The sequence below is a fragment of the Ursus americanus genome, chromosome 4 (assembly GCF_024610735.1).
Source record: "Ursus americanus isolate L20-20 chromosome 4, mUrsAme1.1.p, whole genome shotgun sequence".
NCBI classification, from domain to species: Eukaryota; Metazoa; Chordata; class Mammalia; order Carnivora; family Ursidae; genus Ursus; species Ursus americanus.
In genome coordinates, this window is record NC_142130.1 from 84,319,986 (window position 1) to 84,340,673 (window position 20,688).

The following is a 20,688-nucleotide window of genomic DNA, read 5'->3' on the forward strand; positions in this document are numbered from 1 at the left end:
CTTCCTATCTGTCTTCTACCCCCAATCTCTCTTCCCTCACATCCACCCTTCCCACAAAATAATCTTTCTAATGAGACAGTCCTACTACTACCTAATTTGAGCCAGTAAGTCCTTACTGCCTACCTCTTGGAAGTCCAAACTCCTTAACCTACATAAGGCCTTTCCCCTACCATTTCTCAAAATCCAGATACTTGTGCATCTTACACCCTTTGTCTCCAACCTATCTTAAATGCCAGCCAAACTGAACTCTCTATACTCTTTCATTTTTCTGTGTACCTGCAATGCCCGTTCCCAACTATATCCAAATGGAAAACCATCCTTCATCACCCAGTTAAATTTTAATTTGTGAAATCACTACTGATGCCTCAAAGCAGAGTGGGGAACTCCTTTTCTGCTGCTTTGACACATAAAGCAGGACATGTTTCTGATACATCGGTTATCACGATATAACTTTATGTCTGTCCTCTCTACAAAAGGAACTGCCAAAGAGCCACATTCAGTAAGTGTTTATTAAATTAATAAACAAATTAATAAGCATACAGAGTGTCCAAAAAGGTTTAAAATACAACAAAAGCTATCTCTCTCTTACCTGCAGATGTTCAATCATTGGTTGTCTAGGGAGAAATTAAGCAAATTAAGCACAGCTAAAAATGCTATGGATGGAAATAAATAATGAAAGGATATTTGTGGTTTTAATCTTCCTTTAAGGCTGTAGCATTTCTGTACTACAAAATGATAACAGTCCCTCTCCAATGACACTCATCCTATTGATTGTCAACTTGTTATGTAGCAAAGTATGAACTAGGAATAAAGCTGCAATTCATCTCTGCTAGATTTGGATTTAGATATTAAGACACACTTCTTTTATCTCAAGCAATATTTAAAGTACAAAAATATTTATTATCAAGCACTAACCATTAGTACTGCAAAGATCTTCCTTAGTCCAGGCCAAAAGGGGAGGTATACATTGAGCAATGAATTCTTTCTTGTCTTCTTTTGACAAAAACGGACAGAGACTTTGAATGGTATGCATATTACCTTCCGTTAGTGGGAAAAAACTGTTTAAAGAAAAGGAAAAGTATGAATTATATTTATCCTAAACATGCAGTGGTTTCAGAAAATTCCTGTCCTTCAGAATATTCAAAAAGAATAATAATGACACTATATAAAATAACTGTATAGAAAAAAAAGGAAACAATGAAGAGATTGACAGTTGCTGGTTCTGGATGATGAAATTGTGGATATTTTTTATAGGCTTCTAGTTTTTAACATAAGCAAATATAACTTCACCCTCATGTATAATTTTTTTAAATCAGACAACAATATATGATGAGCATGTTCTCTTTAAGAGTCAACTGATTCATTTAAACAGTACCAGTCGTGTGTCCTTTCTATGAATTGATATTCATATATGTGCATATATATACTTAAATTTTATTCACATAATGGGATCACTCTAAATACACTGTTGTATTACTTGCCACTTATATTTGAGAACTTTCTATGTCAGAACATATAGATATAAATTGCTTTCTAATTTAAAGCTACCTAACTAAATTAAGAACAAAAAGAAAAATATTCCATACTCTCATAATTTAACTATTCCCCTATTAGTGGTCATTGAGGTTTTTTCCCAAATTTTGCTCTAATAAACAAAGTTGCAATAAATCTCTGTGAGCAAGGTATTATTCTGCATATGTGCAAATACTATACTATTTAGTAGATTCCTAGAAGCAGAATTGCAAAAGCAAAGGATATGAATGTATTATATTTGATAATGTCAAACTGCCTTCCTAAAAAGCATAATCAATTTACACTTTCACCAAAAATGTTCAAGTGACTGTGCACTTACTGAATCTTAATTTCTAGCAAGATGGCAAATAAAATGTGCTTCTTTTAATTTGTATTTCTATCATTATTACTACGGAAAATCCTTTTATATTTCACATTTCATAAATGAAATGACTATTGACTATTTCATCTATGAGTTACCTGTTAAAGTCCTTGACACATTTTTTAATTTGGATAGTTTTACTGATCAATAGAAGCTACTTGTATGTTATGCATATTAAGTTTTTGTTAATTTGTAAATGTTTTCTCCCATTTTGTCACTTGTCCTTTAACCTTTGTTTACTACATTTTTGTCATATAGAAGCTTTCTTTTCCTAAAAATGTTTAATTATGGGTAAAATACACATTAAACTTACCAAATTAACTACTTTAAAGTGTACAGTTCAGTAGTGTTAAGTACATTCACACTGCTGTGCAACCAATCTCTGGAAGTCTTTTCATTTCACAAAATTAGAACTCTACCCATTAAACAAGAACTCCTTATTTCCTCTCTCCTTGGGTCTTGGCAACCACCATTCCACCTTCCGTCTCTATGAATCTGACTTCTCTAAGTATCTCATATAAGTGGGATCATATAATATTTGTCATTTATGCTTGGTTTATTCCACTCAGCATAATGTCCTCAAGGCTTATACACATCATAACATGTGTCAGAACTTCCTTTCCTTTTAAGGGCTGAATAATATTCCGTTGTGTGTGTATACCACATTTTTTGTTTATCCATTCATCTGCTGATAGGCACTTAGGTTGCTAGAACTTTTCATTTTTACAAAATCAAGCATCTATCACTGCTTTTATGGATTCTGGGTTTTTGTGCTTTGCTTAAGATCTTCCCCATAACAAGATTATACAGAGTCTCTTATTTTCCCTTGATACTTTTATATAGATCGGTTCTTTACATCTGGCCTTGATCTGGACTTCATTCTTGTGTATAACCTAAGAGAGGGGTACCTCGTTATATTTTTCAAACATATCCAGTTTTCCTAACATCATGTATTAGTGACTCACGCCTCTCATTTGAAAGGCTACCTGCAACAAAAACTAAATTCTCGGGGCGCCTGGGTGGCTCAGTAGGTTAAGCATCTGCCTTCGGCTCAGGTCACGATCCCAGGGTCCTGGGATCAAGCGCCACGTTGGGCTCCCTGTTCAGCGGAAAGCCTGCTTCTCCCTCTCCCTCTGCCTGCCTCTCTGCCTACCTGTGGGCAATCCCCCCGTGCCCTGTGTCAAATAAATAAATAAATAAAATCTTAAAAAAAAAAAAAAAAACAACTAAATTCTCACATCTGTGTGGATTAGTTTCTGGATTCTATATCTTGATCCACTGATTTGTCTATTCACCAATTTAATACTGCTTAATTATTATATTGGTAGGGCAAGTTCTTTTCACTTCTCTCAGAAATTTCCTACCAATTCTTTTTTTTTTTTCCCTACCAATTCTTGAGCATTTTTTCCTTCAAATGCAGTTTATCAAGTTTTTCGAAAAATATTGCTGGAATTTTGATTGAGATTGCACTGCAATTGCAGACTGATACAACAATTTTTACAATTTTTCTTCCCATCTTCTTTTGTAATCTCTACTTAAGTTTTATAATTGTTTTTTTGTTGTTGTTAAATTTATTTCTAGGTATAGCTTTGTCATCATTGTAAACAGAATCTTTTTTTCCCTATGCCATTTTTAATTGTTACTACTGAATAAAAAAGTTTTTGATTTTTCTGTCAAGTATAAATCCATCATTAGTAATTAGTTCTAATACATCTCTAGTTAATGCCTTATTTATTTACAGTCAGAAAAATTAAATTATGCTAAATAAAAAAGCCAATATCAAAATATCATATGCTGTAAGACTTCACTTATATAACTTTCCTAGATGATAAAGAGAACAGATTGCTTGTTGCTGGAGATAAAAATGGGAGGAAGATTGAGGTGCCTGGGTGGCGCAGTCGTTAAGCATCTGCCTTCGGCTCAGGGCGTGATCCCGGCGTTCTGGGATCGAGCCCCACATCAGGCTTCTCCACTAGGAGCCTGCTTCTTCCTCTCCCACTCCCCCTGCTTGTGTTCCCTCTCTTGCTGCCTATCTCTCTGTATCAAATAAATAAATAAAAATAAAAATAAATTTTAAAAAAATGGGAGGAAGAGAGGTGGCCCTGGTTATAAAAGGGTAACACAAAGGATCCTTACGGTGAAGCTGTTCTGTCTCTTGGTCTGTAGTAGTGGTCAGAAATGTGAATTACACAAAACACACACACAAACAAATGCATACATGTAAACTTAGTCAATGGATTGTATCGATGCCATTTTTCTGGTTGTAAAATTGCACTGAAGTTATGCAAAATGGTACCACTGAGGGAAACTGAATGAAGGGTATATGGAATCTCTTTGTATTTCTTACAATTGCATGGAAATCTATAACTACTTCAAAATACTAAGTTTCAAACATTTTTAAATATGAAAAAATAGAAATTTAGTTTATAATTCTGTACCAAAACATATACGTATCATTTCAGAATTCTTGGTAAATCAGAAAATTTGAAATACCTCTTGGTAAATTTCAACTAACTGTCTGAGTGTTCAGCTTCTCTAATATGACCAACTCTAGATCTCTAGTATGTCCAAACCCATAATCTATTTCTTTGTCTTAAAGAACACATTTATCGCATTTCTATAGTATTTTTCAATAGGATGATCCTTATTAAAGAGAAGAGTAAGTAACTTTTCCTATCACTTCCAAATAGCAAATAAAGTAACAGAAGAAGGATGTTAGGGAGAGGAAAAAGAAAGATTTCTACCAAAAAGATTTCTGGGGAAGAGAGAGCAAGTTAATAAAATGCTTTTTAAACCAAGTATAAAATTCCACAACAAAATATTATAAAGTTAAAAATACTTATAAAATAAGGTGTGTTCCAACCCTAAAACAACTGAAATTCTTTTAAAGTCTTTAATTCTCAGGGTGCCTCAGTGGCTCAGTTGGGGCGGGCGCCTGGGTAGCTCAGGTCATGATCCTGGGATCAAGTCCCACATCAGGCTCCCTGCTCAGCAGGGAGTCTGCTTCTCCCTCTCCCTCTGTGCGTGCTTGCTCTCTCTCCCTCTCAAATAAAATCTTTAAAAAAAAAAGCCTTTAATTTTCATTTCTTTTAATTTAATTTCCTCATTTCTTAAAACTTGTTTCCTTGATTAGAAATTATTGATTAGAGTTAGGGTTGCCAAGTGACCAAATACAACAAATTACAAAGTACAAACATTTTATATAAGAATACCCTTCTTTTCTCCTATAATGCCGTTTTACTTCATCGGATGAAACACTTCGGGAAAGGATCAACTTAGCAATAATAAGAGACCAAAGGGTGCCATTTTCCATGGATCTAAAAAAGAAAAAGAAAAAATCCATTTTCAAAGTGTAAGGTTTTTAAAGACTGTGTGCCTGATTCCCTTTACAGAATTAAATAAATCACCTTGTGAGGGTAAGCAACTCACACAGGGCTTTTGCCCCCAAACAATTGCCATTATTGAATGGACTAGGAGGCTTAGGCTTCCAACACTCCTTTACAACTGGTACTGAGCTCTCACCCAAAGCCTTCCAAATACCAACAGAGGAGATTAGGCTTGAGGACCAGAGACTGCACTGGAAAAAGGACATATTCCACAGGACACTAAGCCTGATTAATGCTGAAGAACCAAGGAGGTATTAATATCGGCCAGGGAAAGTTCTGAGTGTCAAGTATGTGGACTGAGACCGCAGAGAAAGATGTGCTCAGCCTGGGACCCCTGATACCAAAGAGCATACTCAAAACACAATTGGCTAGTGAAAAACAAAGAGAAGCAGTTCAACACAGTAATTTCAACAGGCTAAATACCTAATTGCTATGACTGTTTTTATACCTACTTCCTCAACTAGGCGAGAGGGCTTTGTGGTTGTAATCTTTTTTTTAAAAAAATATTTATTTACTTGAGAGAGACAGAGATAGTGAGAGAGAGCATGAGAAGGAAGGAGGGGGAGAAGCAGACACCCGCTGAGCAGGGAGCCCAATGCGGGGTTCGATCCCAGGACCCTGGGCCCATGAACTGAGCCACCCAGGTGCCCCTGTGGTTATAATCTTAAGACACATCTACAACAACATGCAAAGTAAAAGCTTAGATTTGAGAGCAGTGGAAGGATGGATCACGGATGACAAAACAACTTCTACAAGGCTTCTATTTCTTTTTCATCTGCCCCATTCTTTAATGTATTTATGGATTTAAGAACACAGGCAAAGTTCAAATATCTCCCCAGATGATTAAACTGAGTACTTAGAATCCACAAAGTATTTATCATTAAGAATTGGGTTTAATTCAGGGGTGCACGGGTGGCTCAGTCAGTGAAGCGCCTGCCTTCGTTCGGCTCAGGTCATGATCCCAGAGCTCTGGGATCCAGACCGGAGTCAGACTCTCTGCCCGGCAGGGAGTCTGCTTCTCCCTCTCCCTCTGCCCCTCCCCCAGCTTGTGCTTTCTAGCTCTGTCTCAAATAAATAAATAAAATCTTAAAAAAAAAAAAAAAGAATTAGGTTTAATTTAGATCAACCCTCTGACTGAAAGATTAGCATGAAGTGAGCTTACATTTTATAAAAACAAAGTAAAAAACGAGCAAAATAATCATATAAAAATGGAAGTTGAAAGGGATTCTTACCTGTTAAATAACAGCTGCAAAAGGCCAGAAGTGTTACCAAGTCCACATAAGTTATCATATGTAATATTCATCTTTTGGAGCATTTCACAAAATCCAGTTAGAAAAATAGGTGGATTGTCTAATTCCTCATACCACTGCAGTGAATAGAGCAGTTCTGCAACTACAGAATGGATGACACATCATCAAGTGTATTCTGTGAAGAGGCCTTCGATCGTTTTCACTTCTCTGCCCCATTTTCTACTACTGTTATGCCCACCAGTCTCAAAATATCTATGAACTGATTTTCAAATGTTCTTTGAGATGTACCATGATAATGAAACCTGAGAACATCTAATACAAAATGAGACTCTTCTCCCAAATCTTACTTGGTCCCTTTTCTGATAAGTTAAGAATGAGATAAGCCTAAATTACCAGAAATACTGGAAAATCTTCCTACTATTTTTGCCACAAGTGGTAACAAGTTACTTACAGGACAAACAACTAAGGGACCCAACACCTGAAATGAGAAGTTCAAGCCAATGTTAAGAAATGGGAAATACCATGATACAGTAAACAGGGCATGGACCTCGGTGACAGACTGACTGGTCTGGTTTCAAATGAGCTATCCATATAGCTACCAATTAGAGTACGAATATCTGCCTCGGGGAGTGCTGCAAGAATTCAATGACCAGTACCTATCACAAAACCTAGCACATCACAGATTTTAATACATAATTAGTCACAACTCTCTCTTATAAAGCCATATATGGATTGTGGGTTCAGAAGACTTGAGACCTGGTTCAAAATCTAATCCTATGCCTTACAAGCTAAGTAACTCTAATCCAGTCAAGATAAGAAAACAACAAGGTGAGGAAACAACAATAATAATAACACCTGATAGGGTTGATAAGAAGATTAAATACATAATGTTGTCAGTTTGTAATCAGTAACACAATTAATAAAAACAAATATTACAAAGATTATTACTCCAGTTTCCAGTTTTGTTTTTGGACAGATTCACTCTGTGGGCACTGTAAACTGCAGGGCAATCTCCTTGCCCTTCACTGCCCGTGGAGCTGGCCAGTCAGAACAGGTGTAGGTGTCCCAGCTTTCTTCCACAGGGCATATGTTCTCTTCTACTAGTAACTATGCTACAGCTGAAGGCTTACAAACAAGCCTGACAGAGAAATTATGCAAATCCTGTTACTTTAATATCATTTTGTACAGGTCACACTGCTTCCTATAATTCTACACCACCATTTCCTGGAATGGGGGAATTTTCTGAAGTCCAAAATCCCCTTGGGATTCAACATTTGAACCTCTACTTGCCAGGAAAAAAAATGTGTACACACATACACATATATATCCCTATGAACACAAAGTATAGTGGTTCAAAAACTGAAAATTCAGAATCCTTGATGAAACACCAGACTCACTTAACCATTTTCTTTAGTGCTATATGCCATGGGATCTACCTGTATCAGTGTCTTGCCAGCTTGAGTAACTGATCTTATACCAAATTCTGTTCTACAGCTAACAAGATTCTAGCAAGATTTCAGTATGTTTCCATCCAATTTGCAATTTACCATTCATCACTCAAGTAATCTCAAGTTTCTCATCACTAAAACAGTTAATAGGAGTGGATGATTCTTATCTAAATCGCAGGTTAATCAAAATTCTTTCAAAATTATATTTATTATAATTATTTCAAAATATTTCTATTATATCTGAATGCTCATATATACTTACTTATTTTCTCAAGCTCATTATTTTCTAGGACTACTTCCTTTTTCAGTGCAACTAATATCATTTTGCTCAATAATGCGGAAGTACACAAATGGCTGGGAAGTTTCTTTGTATCTTGTTCTTTAAAATCTGTTTTGAAACACTCATAATTCAAACTCAATCTTCCTTCTAAAAGAGGTCTATGCAACCACTGCAAAAAGAATACATTAAATTATATACAAAATCATTAGGTAATCTAAATTATTTACTACCTATGCAATTAAGACGGAACAAAAACGAAGCTATTAGAATATCTTCAAAATGTTATTAGAATAACTTCAAAATGAAGTTATTACTATTTATTAGGAAAATCACAGAAGCCTAGAAGTTTGGGTTTTACTTCAGGAAATTATCAACATGTGTATTTAAGACTCCTTCAGGACAAAACTAGGTCTAATTCACCTTGTACCATGGCAACTGCCACTGCTTTATAAACAACAAACATCCAATATATGAGCATTCAGAGACGTAAAGGCAAAGCAACAGACTCATTTCATTAACATTTTTTCTCCCCAGAAAAAAACAAAAGATAGTCATTTTGTTTACTTTTTTTCTTTCCCAGAATAAAATGAAAATGTTTAAGCTTGCACAAAGTTCAAACTTGAGAATAAGATAAGCACTGTCCAATCTCAAGCATACCTGCATAGGAAGAGACTGTCTCATCTTTTCCCATTCACTGTTGCTTGGCATTACACTTCCAATATACACTCCCAGAAGATTAGTATCTTCACTTTCTAGAAGCGTATTTAGCAAGTCATCGACAGCAGACAAGAGGACCTGAAGACTGAAAATAATGCAAACAGCATAACTATTATAGCTAGAACACCCTGGTACATATTAAATGCCCTATGGCAGGTTAACAGTTTACCTGAACAAAAAGACTAGTAAAAATGAAGCTAAGCAACTCCTCCACCCTATATCTGACATACACACAGCCAAATTATGGATTTAATCCAACATTTATAATTTGAAATCAAGTGCTGCTTCTATCTCAGAATGAAGGGAACTTGACCTATTTCAGATCAGGTATTTCTGAAATACAGCTACCTTACTGTATGAAAAAAGACCCTTGATGTTCAGAAAAATATATGACCCAACCCTAACAGCCTCTGGATGCATTCTCTTGGTTTTCACTTATATATATGGATTTTGGCATGAGGTGTGAAATATATTTGGAATTCAACACCTTAAAACAGTGGCTACCCAGCCCCCCAAAATAAACAATGACGAATAATCACTGCGTGTGGTGGCCATGAGAGGTCATGGTTATAATCCACACCAGCCCACAAGACACAGGACGGCACCACCATCACATCACTGAGCATAAATGAGAAGTCCAGCAGATATGCTAAGATAAATCACTCTTCAGTTAATGGAGTTTGAATGATCATTAAAACAAATTCCTTTTGGAAAAATCTTTTTGTCTGGATCTTCTCTTAGAGTCCTGTAGATTTCTTACATAACAAGTCATTTTTCATAGTCATTCACACTAATCATGGGCTCTTATTTAAAGACAGCGAGAAGGTATTAAAGAGAGAGCAAATGAGCACAAAAAACGTTACCTTTTGATATCCAAAGGTGAAGACTGAACTTGGTTCTTCAGCCACAGAGCAGATAAACATAGGAAGGTACTCTGTTTATATTTATTGCCAGTTTGGTGGATCAATAAATTCACACCAGAGAGCCAAGTATTTTTCAGTTTACAAACAAGAAAGTCTAAAATCAAGATGTCAACAGTAATTTGTAATCCCATAGAAGCAACTAGAATCAGTACAAAATGTCTGAAATAACTCAATGCAGACTTGATTTTTAAGATACTGCTAAAAAAGGAAAACATAAAATTCTGCCAAACAAAATAATTATGTCATAAATGTGCAATAACACAAGCTAGCTCATGCCATGTAAATACAAACATGTTAAGATTTTTAAAGTTAGTTTTCTTCTGCTCTGAACTTATTTACAAGAGCACTGTCCTTTTGGAGATGTGAAAAATATTATACCTTTTCCAAATAGAGAAGTTAGTATAAAAGAAAGGATTTGGGAGGAAGGCTATCAATACTGGTATTTTTTAACATTCCTTTCATAAAATTCTCAATTAATACATAAGGCAATATAGTCCTTAATAATGCAATCTCAATTTCATTTTGATATATACCAACAGTGATGAAGAAGAGGAGGAGATATTAATACCCACTCTTAATGAATGTGGAGATTGAGGCATCAAGAAATTAAGCAACTGCCAAACCACAGCCACTGAGTGAAGGGGCTAAGATTCCAAACTCATCTATCATGGCCCCTTCTAAAACTGTGTGTTTGGTATCAAGAAAGAATTTAGACATACTGTCTACATACATCTTTAAATTGGTTTCTAAAGCTGGAAGTGTTTAAGATTTGTAGCCCTTTACTCAAAATGCTTTCAACTTTCAAGTACATTATGATTCAATTAATAAAGCCTGGGCACTTACACTATGAAGGTCAGAGCCGGAGATTCCCAACAAAACATTTGAGCAGTAGGCTATTACCTGGCAAATGTGTTTTTTCTTTGCTCTGAGCACATAACTGAAAGAGAGTTAATAATAAGTCTTCAGATGATGGCATTAGCAAGCATCCTTCTGCTGAGCTGAAATAGTTATAGGCCACATCACAGATAAAAGACACTGATGAGTCATTATTTTCAGCTTCTGACAATTCCTTTGCTTTGGATAAAGTTTCATGAAGTTTAACAATAATTCTTTCAACATATACTTCTCCAATCAAGTAATCTAGAGAAAAAAGTTCACACAAAAAATTTCAAAAATATTAACAGTGTGTTTTTTAATACCTTACTTTGGGTTAACCACCACTTAAATCTTTCAGTATATTTTTCAAAAATGTAGTAGACAAAAGAAAATTATACCAACAAATCAATCTTATCTCTCACATATAAAAGCCCTCACGTAAAAAAAACAATTCTAAATTAAGTTTAAAAAAGGAATGCTCTACAAAATTAGTAAACAGCTTTGCTATTCAAAATCCTTTAGAATATAACACTAAAAATATTACAATGTCTTCCGAGTCATGCTAGAGAGATTAATAAACATTTAGGGTGCTTATAAGATTAAAATATCTGAATGAATGAAGAGTTGTTATTCTCAATTATATGCAAACTTTGCAACATGGAATCCCCCCCCCCCAAAAGCGAAAGATTTATTCCCTACTTAAAAACAAAAGCCGTATTTTTGCCTACCATTTTTAACGTGTTGGGATAATACCAAGCTTAGAAGAGCCCATCTTTCTGAGAAGTAAGATTCAGAAGATACCGAGGATTCCAAGTCCTTATTACAAAGGTGATCTGACAAGGTTACCAATTTCTCTCCAAGGATTTCTCCTTTCAGCCAAGGAGTTACTAAAGCATGTTTATCTGAACTAGAACATGCCTAAAACCATAAAATCAAAGCAAAGATTAGAAGCAAGATCAAAAAGTGAATCTATCTAAAATATTACTTGTACCATATTACCTCCCTTCATCATCATGGCCCCAACACTATCCCCCACTCCTCCCCAAGTTCTAAGAAGGCTGGTATTGTCCCTGTTCCCCACTAAGCCTTGCTTACATACACGTTCATGCTTTACTCATGCTATCTTCCCAACCACAAGTATTTCCCCTCTTCTTTACTTATCAAAATCCCATCCATTCTCTCAGAATTGTTACAAAGCCCACCTGCTTTACGAAATCTCCCCCATCCACTCCAGTCCATTTTCATCACTGATTTTTCTCTGAATTTCTAAAGCACTTACTGGATAGTATTATTATTTATAATGTTTCATCTGTGTATGTCTTGTTTCCAATGGGACTGTAAGTTCCTTGAGAGTAGAGACTGTCTTAAACTTCTTTGATACCTGCTATCAACACTGCAGATATGTTCAATGAATAATGAATGGATGAATTTTGAAGACAGATTTTAAAATGCTCTATATTTTAAGTTTTTGTTCATTAATTTTACTAAAATTAAAGAACTGTTATTTAATAGTGGTAATGTACTTCAATATGAACGGGCTTTATTATTTCCCCTAATTCTCTGCAATAGTAACTGAGGCCATGAGCTACTGGTTTATTTTCATGGAGTGGGAAAGCAAGGAAAAAAAACCAACAACTGTAAATCCACCCCCAAAAGCATGCTGATCCATGTTTCCAGAGCTTCTTTTGCTTTAGGGCTGACAAGAAAGGAATTTGCAACTTGGTTCATTTCAAAGCAATCTGGAAAAAAAAAAAAATCCAAGTGCGGATTGGGTAGTGCCTAAAAAACTGTTTATCCTCTATTTAAGAAACTGTAGGTATCCGGGACTTTTATTTTAGCCTAAGCTTTACCACTATTTTGGCTTTATGACCTTGGACAAATCTCTTAACCAACCTGGGCCTCTTTCCTCATTTTAGAAATGAAGATTAACCTAGAAAATCTCTAAAGTCCATTTCTGGTTACAAAATTCAGGTTTGTTTTTAAAGAAGCTGCCTTTGTAACTCTGATTATAAAGTTGTATGAAAACAAGAAAAACGAGTTCAGATAAGCTATAATATTGGCTTTCCTAATACAATTTACTAAATAAAACTGATCTATTTTATAGAATCCAGGCAATAAACTTCTAAATGTCCCTCAAGTTAGCAAGACATGAAGTACAATACTTAATGTTTTTACAAATCTACAGAAAGAACCTAACCAGCTTTTTAAGGGGGTGAAGAGACAAGTTAGTCATGGAAGTACAGGAGGCAAATGCTACCCTGAACTGAACTCTGCCCTGGAAGAGGACAGTCTTCCAAACGGATGTATTTGAGCTATCTGGCAGGTACATTCCTAAGTGGGAAATGGGTATTAGTCTTCTCTTATCAACTTACTAACCTCTTTTGCTCTGATTCTAGACTTACCAAGTAGCTCTCTGATAATTTGGCTTTTCATGTACCCTGCCTACAGAGAGAGAAGGTGCTGGATAAACTAATGCAAATGCTGTCTGGTAAGTTATATTTCTTGTTGAAAAACAGTAAATTAATATTCTGTATTTATTTTGCAAAAAGAAACTACTGGGGGAAATAGGGAGTTACTATTTAATGGGCATAGAGTTTCAGTTTTCCAAGATAAATTCTAGAGACTGAACACTAACTTAACACCTCTTAACACTACTGAACTGTAAACTCAGAAATAGTTAAGATTGCAAATTTTGTTATGGAGCTTTTACCATAATTAAAAATAAAGATACAAAAAAAAGAGAAACTTATAAATTAAAAAGTTATCTGTGTAAAATTTAAAAATAATAAAAAATGCTAAAATAAAAAGAATTTTAGGTAACTAGTCTAAACATTTCTATGGCTAAAAAGTACTGTATCATTTACATCTTTATTAGGATAAAACACTCAAGCCATTTTTAAAACTTCTAAACTGATTAGGTTCCTTGATTTCTTTTCATTATTTTTATCACTAATTTTCTTATTTAGTCAAGTGGCAATCAAAGTCTGGAAGATCTGAATTTGCCTGTATAGTATTCCAGAGTAGGACAAATGTAATTTCCTGAGGTGTTCTAGCCAAAGCTAAAACCCTCAATCCATTTCTATAGAAGAAAAAGTAACTAAGATAAGGGTAGAAACCTGTAATCTTAATTTAAAGGTAATCAAATGTTTAACTCTCCCTTTGTTATCTGCTAGGGGAGAAACATTGGATTTTCCAGAGCCTAGTCCCTTTTTGCTGATAATCCTGACTACAGAAAGACAAGCACCAAAAGCTTTCCCAATTTTATGGGAAGAAAGTTACAAGAAGAAGGAAGTTCTCTAACATAGACACCTGACCACATACAAGCATGTGAATATGACTGGTTTTAATTTTTCTACACCCATAAATACAAAAAAGGAGAAAAAGAAAAAAAAATCCCTAAGATACCTTTTCAATGACCTGAAGAATAGAATTCCATTTCAGATCCCCCTGAAAGAGGAAAAAGAGTTATAAATAATCTGCTAGAAGGAATGAAGTCACTATGTAATCACTACAAAACTAAACTTTTTTAGCTACTCCAACTTTAAAAAATATAGACTAAAAAACTTAGCCTTTTATTGCCAAGCATTTGTCATCTTACCATACTTACTGAACACATACCCAATAAGTCTCACATACTTCCCCATCACAATCAAGAATATACTGCTTGTGCTCGCTTTGGCAGCACATATACTAAAATTGGAAAGAATGTATTGCTCTTCTTTAAACAGATATTCACAGCCAAGAAACCACCCAAGAATAACCTCCATGCAGGTCTCATTCTACTTATCTATAATTACTGTGGCAATGTAACCCATTATAGTTTAAAGAGATATACAACAATACCTCGATGAGATCATCCAAGACATATTTTCTTTCCATGTTATTGTCACAGCAACGGAGGGCACTGTACAAAATGTCCACCAAGAAATCAGCATCCTTCCTCGGATCTTCATTTAACCAACCAATCAGTTTCTGGTATAAAAACTGCACTGCAGGATTTTTTTGTGCAAGTCTGGCTATTTCAAGAGGTTTGGCTTTGACAATACTCTGTTTTTCATCACCTAACAGCATTTTAAACACTTGGGTTGAAGAGAAAGAGCTGAGGAGAGTAGAAAGGAACCTTAGATGTTGCTCTGACTTTCGCTCATTGACATAATTAATACTCATCATTGCTAGTTTACAGACCAAGTCTTCCAAAGGTTTCTTCCTTAGCGGTGATATAAGGTCTGAACAATTATGAGTGAGAGAAGGTTCAGTTATTAATTCAGAGCCTTCACTGTTCTCACCTTCTGAGGAGACACATTTTTCATTCTCTTTATTACTTTCAGGCAGCTCGTCAGCAAATCTAACCTTACCAACTTTTTTTTTATTTGACTTCAGTGAGCTCTTTGGCTTCTGAAGGACCTGTAGCAGGTTAGATACACCTGACACAGATTTCACATCAGCTTCTGGCTCATTGATCTTCTCCACACAGATCTCTGACAGTCTTTTCCAAAAATTCAGTAGCACTTTGTCCAAACTGTGAGCTGTTTTATCATCTTTTTCCACATCCACTTTGGCTTCCCAGGAACTTAAAGTTTCTGCTAAATGGTTAAACAGCTGCCCATCTTGCAATCTCGGGTCTTTGAGAACTACATCAATAAAAGGAATCAACTAAAAGGGAAGGTAGAAATAGAAAAGTTCAGTTTTCAGGAGAAATAGAATTTAAACAAGGTATTTGTAAAAAAATAAATAAATAAAATGAAATAAAAAATGGTGGGGGGATGCCTGTGGCTCAGTCCCCTAAGCGGCCAACTCTTGATCTCAGCATAGGTCATGACCTCAGGGTCTTGAGATCGAGCCCCGAGTTGGGCTCCGAGCTGGGCATTGAGCCTGCTTAAGATTCTCTCTATCCCTCTCCCTCTGCCCCTCCTCTCGCTTGCTTGCTCCCTCTAAAAAGAAAGAAAGAAAGAAAGAAAGAAAGAAAGAAAGAAAGAAAGAAAGAAAGAAAGAAAGAAAATGAAATAAGGTATTTGTAAAACATTATAAAATTCCGTGTTTAATAACTGAAAAACACTGATTTTTTTCCCCTCAAAACTCTGAAGAGTTAACCTGAAGATCATTTTCATAGCCTACAAAGAGGTTAACGATTTCACTGCATTCCCCCTAAATTACTCTTTTTCTGATATAATTAACCAAGATTATTGGTCATTAACAAATAATACAGTTTTCTTTGTATTTTCTGAACTTATTCAAGTGTTTTACTTTTTTCTAAATCAATATGAAAGACATTTAGGACCCAAAGAATTCAGAACACTTTTTCTTAAATTACAAAGAGAAGTTAATTGAGACATCAACCAAGATCTACGCTTATATAATTTCATTAATTTCCTAACATAAGGAACCATATTCCAGAACTTGCTCTCATCACTGGTTCTAAAAGCCAAACACAATTGTTCACAAAAGGATAAATGCAGTTAAACATTTTAGAAGTAACAAATATTGCATAATTTACACTTAATATAAAAGACCACAAACAGCAGTTTTGAAATTATGTTTTGTGTTACAACTCTACAAAACAGTTAGGGTTTGCAAATCCAGAGACTAATTAGTACTCAGGAATTATGGTATTATTCTAGCAACCAACAATACAGAACTTTTATTTATCTTGTCATAAATACACATTACTCAATTTGTAAGTTATAAAAATGAAATCTATATGAAGGCTAATTAATAAAAATGGCAACAAGATAAAATGAACTTGATTCTTTATAGTCAACGTGCAAAGGCACTAATGATTTTTACATTATAAGTACCTGGTCATTGACGAGCATCTCTTCAATTTCTTCCTCACCTAAGTTTTGTTGCATTATAAAACGTAAGCATTCAAAAAAAGCTGATATTACTGCTGAGCACTCCGAAAAGCTGGTTTTTATTCTCTCTGTTGATAGCCTAAGAAATAATAAATAACTGTGGTTTACTCTTTCACACACACACAAAAGCAACTCAGAAACACCAAAATAAAGACACGCATAAGGCATCATACTAAAAGAGGAGATTTTTTTCACAATAAAATCCTTAAACTAAAAACTAAGAACAATAAGAACTTGAAGAAGTGTGGAAAAAGCGTATTTTCAAATATGTCAACAAAAGAGAATACGTATCTATTTGCTACTCAGGAACAAATCCACCTGCAAAGAGAGGACTTAAAGATAATAATGTAGTAAAAAATAATTTTGTAATCATTAATAAAACTGAGTATCTTTTATTAAGTTCAACAATTACACTGAAATAATTTTTTTTAATTATAACTTTAAACATCTATCACATTTAAGTTCATGGAAGTTACAAACTCTTCAGTGATTCATTTTTTCCATCTGGGCATTTGTATTTATCAACATACCAAAAAATGACTCCTTTGAAAAATAGTCTATTTTTAAAATATTTACAATATTCACTGCACTTTCTATTGTGTATTACCACCGAAGCCTTGAAAGTACCCCAGAAAAGAATTCCAACTGTAATTCTTGGAAAACTTTAAAAGTGTTGAATGAACAGAAAAACAATCTGGAGAAATTTAAAGAAGACAATAACAAGTATGTCATTCCACCCATGTATGCAAACAAGAAAAATTTCTTGCTTTAAAGATCAAGAAATTTAAACTCCTTACCCTGCAACTACAGAGGTGAGGAAATTTTTGAAGAAATCCAACTTTGGATCTGTAATGGTCTGAGGGAGTTTGCTGATAAATGGCAAGAGATAAGGATATATAACAGTAGCCAGACCCCGACCACCTTCACGGACCACAGATGACAACTTTGGAAACACACTTTTTTTTGCATTTACATGAAGCCAACAGTCCTAACCAAAGAAAAGATTATAATAATAATAATTAGAGATGATAAAATACTTTTCCCAATTAAGAAACATATAGGCTCTCAAAGGTAGTAATCATGTATTCTGCCTAAAGAGGCTAAAATCTCTCATCACCATTAAAAACGAAAACTCAAACTTTAATAAATTTATTACACATAGTAAACATATACCCCACATGCTTAGGACATTATTGATAGAAATAATTAACTTAAAAGACTTCTATAAAAGCTGCTTTGTGGGGCGCCTCGGTGGCGCAGTAGTTAAGCATCTGCCTTCAGCTCAGGGCGTGATCCTGGCGTTATGGGATCGAGCCCCACATCAGGCTCCTCCGCTATGAGCCTGCTTCTTCCTCTCCCACTCCCCCTGCGCTTGTGTTCCCTCTCTCGCTGGCTGTCTCTATCTCTGTTAAATAAATTAATAAGATATTCAAGAAAAAAAAACTGCTTTGTAAAAGGAACAGCAATATTCAATCTTAAATATAAGATTCAAATATACTGACTTCACTGGACTACATAAGGTTTAAGGAATAATTGATACTGGCTAAACTAAAAGTACAATAAAAACTCCATGCCATTTTATAGTCAGTTTAAGATTTATACCAAGTTTTGGATTAAGCATTTCTAAGAAAACATTTTTTTCCCCAGTAAGTTTTAGATAGTATAATCTGATAGGCTCTCTCTCACATCATATCTAAGGCTTCTAAAATACAAACTAAGAAGACAAATATTCTCAGATGTACTAAATGTACCTTTCTTACACACCTCAATAGTTGTAAGTGTATAAAGTACAGCTTCCCAGAGAGCTGGGCACACAATGGGGTCACTGTCATCAATGCTAAGTAGAACAGATGGGCTCACTTTGGATGCTTCCTCTTTCATCAACTGTGGAATACGCTGGCACAAAGCAGAAACTAACTCAAAATAAGCTGAGCGGATCTAAAACAAAAAAAATGAAAAGTTGGATTAAGTTAAAGCCTAACAGAGCTATGATGAAATTTTTTGTTTAATAGCTGATAGTTTATTCATACTAACCCTCCCATTAATAAAACTAAAAAAGCTAGAAAAAACATTTTAAAATCTTCCATAGAGTATGGGGGCTGAAAGGACATTAGGAATTACCACATAAAAGTGAAGGCAGAAAGAATTCAACTTTCTCTTTCTTTGGCTGAAGCAAACACAGATCCTCTCTAGTGTCTGAGGCCTTCAGCTGGGGCCTCAAATTATGCCTATTGATGCACTAGGCTACCTGGCTGCACAAAGTTAAATACAACCAAACAAAAACTAAGAAACCATGAGCCACTCACTATCAGCAGAAACAAGACGACGCAGAGATCTGAGGCTTTAAATCAGAATTATCAGTTACAAATTCCTTATCAACAATTCTTATTATATTTAAAGAAACAAAAGTTTAAAGAAATCTGAAAGGAAAAGGATTTCAGAAAAAGCACAACCGATGTGAAGAAGAACGAAGCACTATTCCTGAACTAAAAATAAACAGGCAGAAAGAAAGATAGATACATGATAGATAGATCAGAACTCAATTCACAGTTTAAGAACAGATCATGAGAAATAGGGACCTGAAAGAGCAAAAGAAATTATCCGCCAAGTAGCATGCAAAGACAAAAAAGATGAAAAACACCAAGGACAACGTAAGACACAGAGGATAAAGAAGGTTTAATATATATTTAATCAGAATCCCAAAGGGAGAGGAGAGGATGAAGCAACGGAAATATCTGAAGAGGTTAATAGCTGAGCATTTTGTAGAGCCAATGAAATACACCAATCTACAAACTCAAGAAATCCAACATATCCCAAGCAGGATATATAAAAAGGAACCCACACCAAGACACATAATGGCACAACTACAAAAAAACAAAAGGAAAAACAAAAGTAAAACAAAGAGTAAACCTTAAAAGTGGCCAGATGAAAAAGACAAACTACCATCAAAGGAAGGACAGTAAGACTGACATCTAACTTCAACAGCAACAATGAAAGTCAGAATACAGTGGAATATCTTCAACAAGAAAACAACTGCCAATATTTAATCCTGTACCAAGTAAAAATTTATGTCAGTGAGAGTGAAGGGGTGCCTAGCTGGTTCAGTCAGTAGAGCATGAGACTCGTGATCTTCGGGTTGTAGGTTTGAGCCCATATTGGGTGTAGAGACTACTTGAAAAAATAAAACACTTTTAAAAAAAAAGAATGAAAGTGAAATAAAAACATCTTCTGATAGAAGAAAGAAAAAGACTTCATCACTGGCAGACCAACACAAAAAGAAATCCAAAGGATATGTTCTACATACAAGGCAGATGATCCCAGATGGAAGGTAAGAGATGAAAAAAGGAATAAAGAGCAAACAAAGCAACAAATATGTAGGTAAATCTAAATGAAGATTCAAAGTATAATAATAATATTATCTGGGATTAAAAAAATACACATACACATATATCTAACCCCAAAAAGTACTTTATTTCTGCATATTTTATATAAAATATTACCAAATCAATGTTAACACTATATTTAAAAAGATAAACACACAGCATGACTAGTTTATCTCCTAAATGCTAGGCTGGAAATTATATGATCATTTAAATCTATTAGAAAAAGCAATTAAGAAAATTTCATCATTAATTTATGACAAATACTCAGTAAATTAAGAATAATAAGGAAATTTTAAACCTTATGAGATCTACAGAAAGCATCATACTCAAAACATTAAGAGTCTACAACTATTTCATTCAAGTCAGGAACAAGAAAAGGATACCACTTCCACTCAACTAGAGGACCTAATTAATGCAAAAAAAAAAAAAAAAAGAACTGGAAAGTAACCAAAATAAGTAACTATAATCATAGCAAAATAACAGGCTATAAAAAATATTCAGAAAGATTTAAACACTGGCTATTAGAACTAACAAGAGTTTGAGAATGTTGCTGAATATAAAATTAACATACAAAAGTATAAGATACCTATATCAGCACAAACAAAACTCATTTCACAATAGCAGAAAAAAACTAAACATGTTCAGGATGGAACACGTTATAAAATATTATTTTAGGATG

General features: G+C 34.7%; 1 protein-coding gene across 2 annotated transcripts in view; it reads right to left on the reverse strand.

Moving 5' to 3' along the window:
• Nucleotides 1-20,688, reverse strand: part of LTN1 (listerin E3 ubiquitin protein ligase 1) — a 64,482-nt gene that overhangs the window by 29,108 nt on the left and 14,686 nt on the right. For both annotated transcript variants that reach the window (XM_045785481.2, XM_045785480.2), the window contains exons 7-19: nt 18,391-18,564; nt 17,424-17,614; nt 16,570-16,705; nt 14,618-15,427; nt 14,180-14,221; nt 11,503-11,692; nt 10,799-11,038; nt 9,839-9,992; nt 8,916-9,060; nt 8,241-8,427; nt 6,513-6,672; nt 5,107-5,211; nt 916-1,058 (exon numbers count right to left, since the gene is read on the reverse strand). In XM_045785481.2, the coding sequence (XP_045641437.2) occupies nt 916-1,058; nt 5,107-5,211; nt 6,513-6,672; nt 8,241-8,427; nt 8,916-9,060; nt 9,839-9,992; nt 10,799-11,038; nt 11,503-11,692; nt 14,180-14,221; nt 14,618-15,427; nt 16,570-16,705; nt 17,424-17,614; nt 18,391-18,564 (2,677 nt within the window). The remainder of the gene's footprint in view (nt 1-915; nt 1,059-5,106; nt 5,212-6,512; nt 6,673-8,240; nt 8,428-8,915; nt 9,061-9,838; nt 9,993-10,798; nt 11,039-11,502; nt 11,693-14,179; nt 14,222-14,617; nt 15,428-16,569; nt 16,706-17,423; nt 17,615-18,390; nt 18,565-20,688) is intronic.